Source organism: Brachyistius frenatus, unplaced genomic scaffold (genome assembly GCF_029030835.1).
Source record: "Brachyistius frenatus isolate BFR_SWC_R1_liver_20210118 unplaced genomic scaffold, ASM2903083v1 Contig_427, whole genome shotgun sequence".
NCBI lineage: Eukaryota > Metazoa > Chordata > Actinopteri > Embiotocidae > Brachyistius > Brachyistius frenatus.
Genome location: NW_027211026.1, coordinates 127110 through 135000, shown reverse-complemented (window position 1 = coordinate 135000; position 7891 = coordinate 127110). Strand labels below are relative to the sequence as shown.

General features: G+C 45.2%; 1 protein-coding gene across 1 annotated transcript in view; it reads left to right on the top strand.

The window, feature by feature from the left end:
• The window catches only part of rel (v-rel avian reticuloendotheliosis viral oncogene homolog), a 14264-nt gene extending 6373 nt beyond the window's left edge, over positions 1-7891 (top strand). The window contains exons 6-11 of the mRNA XM_069725499.1: positions 3455-3595; positions 4652-4756; positions 4952-5170; positions 5285-5350; positions 5461-5535; positions 5616-7891. Of these exons, the coding sequence (XP_069581600.1) occupies positions 3455-3595; positions 4652-4756; positions 4952-5170; positions 5285-5350; positions 5461-5535; positions 5616-6535 (1526 nt within the window). The 3' untranslated portion in view covers positions 6536-7891. The remainder of the gene's footprint in view (positions 1-3454; positions 3596-4651; positions 4757-4951; positions 5171-5284; positions 5351-5460; positions 5536-5615) is intronic.

Sequence of the window (7891 nt, the reverse complement as noted above, 5' to 3'; positions counted from 1 at the left end):
TCTGCGCTTTAAAGCAATTTATTTTTGTACTTCAAATACCACGTACACGCAGTAGTGCAGTGGGGGTAAAGTACGCAGTATATGATGTAATTATATTTGTCTGTAGTGAGTCGCTCAGTACGACACGCAGCTCGCTGTTGAACGTCCTAAAACGTGGTGAAATCGTGAGTCATGCAGTGGAGACACTTCTTGTGTTGAGCTGCTGCCACCCGCCTCCCTTCTTTCTCACTCTCTGTTCCCACAGTCACACTAACCACGAGCCCCCCCCTCCCCCGCCCTCCCACCTGTCTCACTGTCCCCCACCAGCCAATGACCTGTAACCCCCCTCCCTCCCCACACCCTTTAGGGCATCTTGCAACTTCATGCAAGTCTGAGCCCAGTTTCCTTCCACCACACACACACACACACACACACACACACACACACACACACACACACACACACACACACACACACACACACACACACACACACACACACACACTAACCACCACCTCTACCTCCGACCCAGTTTCCTGCACCTGTCCGTCCAGCGGCTGCCTCGTACAGCGACACGCTCCACCAACACGCATGTAGATCAGCGCGACATGTTCCATCGATATCTGCTGTGACGGCTCCGTCGTCACTTCTCCCTCCTTCAGTTTCTCCGTGGTGCGTTTGTGTCTCTACCACCTACGGCAGCTGAATCTGATGACCCAACACAACCCTGAACGAGAGCAGAGCTGCAGGCGGCTGCAGGGCTTTCGTCTGCGAGGCCGTCCGACCCCCACAAGCAGCCAGTTGTTACTCAATAAATATTTTTTCAAAAACAGATAAAAGACATGTCAAAATATGGAAGCGATAGCTATGTGGTGATACTCTCTATAAAAGGTGCAATACAAATACAGTTAAATTGACTACGCCTACTTATCTCACTATACAAGCACCAGTAAATATATACACAACCTACACAATTATCATCACAAATCATATGTCGTAAGCATCTTGTAAATCGTTTTTTTGATCAAACGTAATGAAGGATATGACATCAGCTTATTTATGTTTTCTGATTCAGCTACACTTACATATGAATAATATTTGTTCCAACAAATTTAATGGTTATGAATCTGCTTGCAAACCAGCTTAATGCATTATGAAGTGGAACATTTAGCTCCTTTAGATTAAGCATCATTTGTCATGCAGGCTTTATTCTTATCTGAGCACAAGCAATGAATCTTTTTCTTCGAAACAAAGATGATTAATTGTTGCATACTTTAAATATATGTGTGACATTTACATACTCTTTGAAATGATTTTCTAAACTTCTGAAATGTCAGCACAACATTTGAAGAAATGTGCTTGTTCACAGGAAGATTGGTGCTCCTGTCATGTCTGTAGCTGCAGCTACCTTTTGGACAGATTAAACAAATGAGATATAAAACTTTGACTGCTGCGTATTAGAGGTGTTCATAGTGGTATTTGTCTGCCCTCAGGTGGGGCCCGGTTAGCTTAACTTCACAAAACTATTTCATTACAGTCTGACCTGAGGATATGTCAGACTGTCTGAGTGTTTGTGTGCCATCTAATATCGAACATCGTAACCAAAGTTGGATCCAGGTTGACACCTTTTGGCTGAATGTGACATGTAATATGAGAGTTTTTGAACAAAGCGTGAATCTTCGTGTCGATGCCGGGGAGCGTCTGCTGTTTCATTTCTCTGTTGAGGGATCCTCAAACACACAGAGACTTGTCAGCAGTTGTTTTCCTTTTTTTCCTCTGCATGTTAATTCTACTTTTGTGGACAAATTTGAGGACTTCTGACTGAGCAAGATCCAAAGAGTCTGTTGAGAAATACCCGGCTCACTGTTTGCATTAAACGTCCAGTGAGGATGAGGACTTTCCCCGACCTCTCGAGCGTACCTGCACTTTTTTTGTTTTGTTTATCTTAGTGTGTCTGTAAAGATGTAGTAGAAAAAAAGAAAGGCAGATATTAAGCTGTTGAAATGGTTTTGAAGACGGTGCGTGAGTTTAAGACACTTTCTGGTGTCCCACCACTTTCACAGACGTCAGGAGCCGACGTGGTCACTCGTGCGGGAGTCTCATCTCCTGCTTTGGCGTCGTGCAAAACACTCACACAGACGCACGATTCTTTCCACTCTGAGGTGACGTAGCGGAGCGTCACCGTGGTGACGACCTGTAGGCGGGGATGGCTTCGACGTGAGAGCGAAAGATACAAATTGAGAGATGGAGGAAGAGAAAGTAGGCAGATGTGTGTGTGTCGGTGTGTGGGCGTCTCTCAGTAAAAGCTCTCACTGAAAGGTGTGTGTGTTTATGTGTTGCCTTTAAGGGGGGGATGTGTGACACTTGCATGTATCCTGTGTGTGTGTGTGTGTGATATGAGAATGTAGGCTGTGGAGGCTAGAAAAAGCTGATCTGTGACGTGTTTGTGTTGATCCAAAGATGAGGTTTAGTGATCAGCCTACAGATGTGACTGACACAAGCATGAGATCCACCTATCTATCTATCTATCTATCTATCTATCTATCTATCTATCTATCTATCTATCTATCTATCTATCTATCTGACATGCACTTAATTGTTGCTATAATAACTATTAAAATGAGGATAAACATCCATAAAACCAGTTTAACCATCAGCCACTTCCTAATTTTTAAAGCCACCAGTCATGCAGATATTTTGTCATACTGACAGCTTGAAATATTCAGTTTAAAACTCAGAATAACATTTTGTTTATTCTGATTAAAGGATTTAAAACTTGCATTAATGAAAAGAAAAAGTGTTATAGTTTTTTTTGGTTGTGGTTACGCAGTTAACTGTTGCTCATACTGGTCTTCATAGGGACTGCTTTGTCAGCATAAAGTAGTTACAGGGCAGATCCTCCAAAGTGAGGTGAACACTGTTTCTGGAAAAGATAGCTTTGAGTGCAACAAACGAAATTCCATTAACCTCCATGGTGCAGCTGCAGAAATCCAAGAGACAAACAGGTCATGAATATTTACCCAATAGCTGTGTCTGAGTACTTTACTTTGTACATCTACTCTGCTACCAGATGGTATTTGATAAGCTATTGTTACTTAACAAATGAAGCGTTTACATGCAAATTAGATGAGTTACACTATAAAAAAAAAAAAAAGGTGAATTTTGCTCCACCTTGAACACCAACTTTGAACTACTTAGGCAGTATTTATAATAATTTAATCAAAAGAAAATAATTCGCTAATGACAGTATAAAGGAGTAGATTTGCTGATAATACTTAAACTGGCCCTTTAGAGCAACAACATTTCCTCCAGATGATGTGAGATTGTCAGTTGTGTGCTGTAAGTGATCCTTTGTTTAGACGGCTGACTGTTTGCTTTATTATCAGTAATAATGCCTTTATCAGAAATCATTGTTTGCTCCCATCCAGCCGTGACACTGATGTACATCTGTGTGTGTGTGTGTGTGTGTCATCAGTGCCCCGGGAGCAGCTGCTGCAGACGGAGGAGTACGACCTGAACGTGGTGCGTCTGTGCATCCAGGTGTTCCTGCAGGACAAGATGGGCCACTACACCCGAGCCCTCAACCCCATCGTCACCAACCCCATCTACGACAACCGTGAGTGGCCGACGGCCTTTTAGGCAATTACAAGAGATTAGAGCATTAAGTAATCACCGTGTAGTTACGGGAACACAAGCTGTTGAGGTCAGGCGTGTCCCACCAGGGACACAGTAACACAGTACACACACATGAAACATCCAGTAAATATGCACATATCTGGTACTAATGTCATTTCATTCCTTTATCTAAGTAATAATTAAAAATGCTGTGCAAGAAGTGAGACATTATGCAAGCAGCTGTTTGCACATACAGTACATCGAGCACATAGAGTACACACAGTACACACAGTACACACAGTACACACAGTACACACAGTAAACACAGTACACACAGTACACACAGTACACACAGTACACACAGTAAACACAGTACACACAGTACACACAGTACACACAGTACACATGCTGCAGCATCTGTGAAATTGCATTTGTTGCAAGACCAGAATACGTGTCCAGCAGATATTGTCTCAACACCATTTAAAGAGTTCACTGTTCCTCACAAACACACACACGCTCACACACACACACACACGCACGCACGCACGCACGCACACACACACACACACACACACACACACACACACACACACACACACACACACACACACACACACACACACACACACACACACACACACACACACGCGCGCACGCGCACACACACACACACACACACACACACACGCACGCACGCACACGCACACACACACACACACACACACACACACACACACACACACACACACACACACACACACACACACACGCGCACGCTCACGCACACACACACACATGAAGAAAGGGGAAGTTCTGTATACACACCAACCCTCAAACAACACTGTTACCATAGCGCACTTCCTCTTCTGACAGCAGGCATGTGACATGTGACTCGACCTGCTGAGGCTTCAACTGTTAACTGCGTGTGTTTTTTCAACTACTAACCCTGAGGCTGTTTTTATTCACCGTATGTCAACAAGGAAATGAAATGAAATCCGATTCTGATATCATCATACACAGTGACTTGCATGTTTACAACCTGTCTGTGCATCATCAGGGGCCCCGAACACAGCAGAGCTGAGGATCTGTCGGGTCAACAGGAACAGTGGAAGTGTTAAAGGAGGGGATGAGATCTTCTTACTCTGTGACAAAGTTCAAAAAGGTACAAACTACCAGAGCTCTGTCCTGTGAGCGTTCACATTTTACTGTATGTTGTATGTTTTTCATCCGGTTGGCATCTGTTTTCTCTTCATTCAATCCTTCAATCCATTTGGCTTTTTATAGTCGTAGTGCCCATCGCTTTGCATGCCGAGTCACTTTTCTCCTCCTGTCATCCCATCATCCATCTTTCCCCCAGACGACATCGAGGTGCGATTCTTCTCCGCCGACGGCTGGGAGGCCAAAGGCTCTTTTTCCCAGGCGGACGTTCATCGCCAGGTGGCCATCGTCTTCAAGACTCCGTCCTACCACAACATCTCCATCACGGAGTCGGTCACCGTGCAAATGCAGCTGCGCCGACCCTCCGATCAGGAAGTCAGTGAAGCGATGGATTTCAGATATCTGCCCGACGACAAAGGTGAGCGGCGACCACCTTTCTGTGATTGGTCCATTCTTCTGCGTCTGGTAGTTGTGCCTAAGAACTGGGGCCCAGTCGGACTCGGGTAATATTTGTATATTTTGTTTGCTGTAGATCCTTACGGATACAACGAGAAAAAGCGCAGAAGAGAGCACTTGATGAAGCTTTCTGGATTGTCAGGTAAGAGATGTGGTACAGGACAACCCATTTGATGTGATTCTACTCCACTTGTCCATGCAAGTACACATGTACTGTATGTATTGTAACTGAGGTTTCTGCCCTTTCTTTAGTTGGCCCTTTTGCTGGTCTGGCTATGAATCGACCAAAGGCGGTGCCGCAGAGCTCCATGAGCCACATGCGGAAAGGTAATTATTTTACCTCTAATAGCAATGATAAACCAAACACAATATTTAAACCCACACTAAATACCAAATATTTTTTCCAGACCCCAACAATATGTACCTGAGGCAGACCGCGCCTACGATGCAGCAGCCGGATACTGTGTTCAACCAGCCCTACCAAGCAGGCCCTCAGAACGTAATGATGACATCACAGGCCCCTAATTTACAAATCAGCCATTCATGGGGGAATCCCAACCCAACGCTCTCGATGGACACAGTCACAATGAGCAATCTTCCACATTCCAATAGCAGCAGGCAGCAGCAGCAGCAGCAGCAGCAGCAGCAGCCGCCGAACCGCAGATCTGCTGACTGCCGCAGAGTGGAGCCGCAAACCGGCTGTGAGAACAACACCCTCCCTCAGCTCTCCATCCGGGACCTGCAGTGCTTGGATACAGTGACCCAAACCCATGTAATGAGCCAGCCGGAGTCCCAGCTGCTCTTCCACCAGCAGCATCAAAGGGAGGAGCTCGCCTCTGAGACTCAGGCCCAGAACCATCTGGGTAACCAGAACCAAGGCCTCCAGACGATGTGGCCCAACTTCAGCAACCTCAATGCAGTCCAGAACTCCTTCAACGGATCGGTGCCTGGAGGTGGAGGGGGGCCGCAGGGACTGGGCTCTTTCCCTTTCCTTGAGGGAATGGAGGGGGAGGATTTTCTGAAGGGTCTGATCGGATCTCAGACGGGCTTCCAGCTGAAACAGGAGCCTCAGATCACAGTCGGGCCAGAGAGCCATGCTCCTCTCATGCAGTCCCCAAGGGAAAGCCAAGGAAACACTTACACCAACCTGCTCCCTCGCCCTGTGAGCAACGGCGCCAACATGGATCTAATGAGGCAAAACGGCGGCGGCGGCATGACCCAGCCTCTTACAAATCTTCAGAATCCTTACACAAACAACAGCATGGCCCTGGACGGCCACTATTCATCCTTGGCAGACTGGATCAAAGCAACCCGGCACAGCGAGTAAACGGAGGGATGTTTTTGGTGTCAAGACAGAATCGAAATGGAAGCAACTCTGAGGAGAAATGCCAGAAATTTTGCTTCACCTTCGCTGACCCAATAAGTCTCAGCAGGCCCATTTTGCTTGGGTTGTTACATCAGTGGGCATAAGACCTAAACTATTGGCAGCCAGTTAGATCCATCGCCTGTCGAAGGGTTAGGTTCAAGGCAGCACAGTTGATTACTGACCTGTTCCCTCTTTACCAAAGACATCACTGTGACTTCTTCCTACACCTGAACATGTTACTTGGTTGGTTGGTCGGTCATTGGTCTTTACTTCCAACTGGCAAGGCACCTTTTTTTTCTTCAACATTATAAAGCAAATATACTTTCTCAGCAAATTAGAGACAAGAAATCGACCATGCTATTACAGATCCTTGTCTTAGTTTCTATCAACGATGCTTTGTTCCATGATTGGTGTCCAGTGTGATTCTGTACGAGATCCACCCGCAACCTTTAACCTCTGATTTGTTGCGGCGAACCCAAAAGGTGCCCAGTTGCACTGTTGATCGGTCGATTTGGCTTCCAGCAGCTGGTGCTCTCCAGCTCGGTTTCAGCGAGGCCTAAGACCTGCATGTGGATGAATCCTGCTTTAAGTTGTAGCGATGACCTTATCAAACAACAAGCTGGTGGCTTCCAAGCCAAAGTTATGTTTGAAGAAGTGAATGTACTACTTTCTTTGTTTTTTCAGTAAAAGTTGGATTTACTGTCAACATGCTGATAATAGATGTTTTGTTAGGGGGAGGTTTGATCTTGGAAAAAAAAACAAGGGTGTACCTGGATGTTTCTGATGGTTATTGTCATGGGTTTACTGTTCATTTATTTGTAATGTTTTCTTACATGACGTGTTGGAGTGTTTTACCAGAGCATTTGCTGTTAAGTGCACTCTGTACATACATGTTAGCCATAGTTGAGAGTGAAAGCAATGACTGTGCTGAAACCCTCAAGCACTGGCAAGGTACTGAAACTTCCATTGAGGAAGTGGGAGGAAGCACATTCGGTGGTGTCTTCCCTTTGTAATGACTGTGTCATACCAGCGATCACATGTGTTATCCAGAGTTCTCAGAGCATTGCTAACAGACGTTTTGTAGATACAGATGTCAATTTTATGTTTTATTGTTCTGTTCATCCAGCTGATGCTCTTCGGGACGGTCATACAAAGTGTCTCAAGGATCGCTTGCTCAGCCTAAAAAGGTTTTCTTACATGTATGACTTCCAGAAGCTTTTTGGTTTTATATGAAAGTAAATATTTTGATGATTACTTTGTAAGATTTGCTTTTTTTTTTTGTACAAGATCAGTTCTTAATAAACAAAGTCCACCATT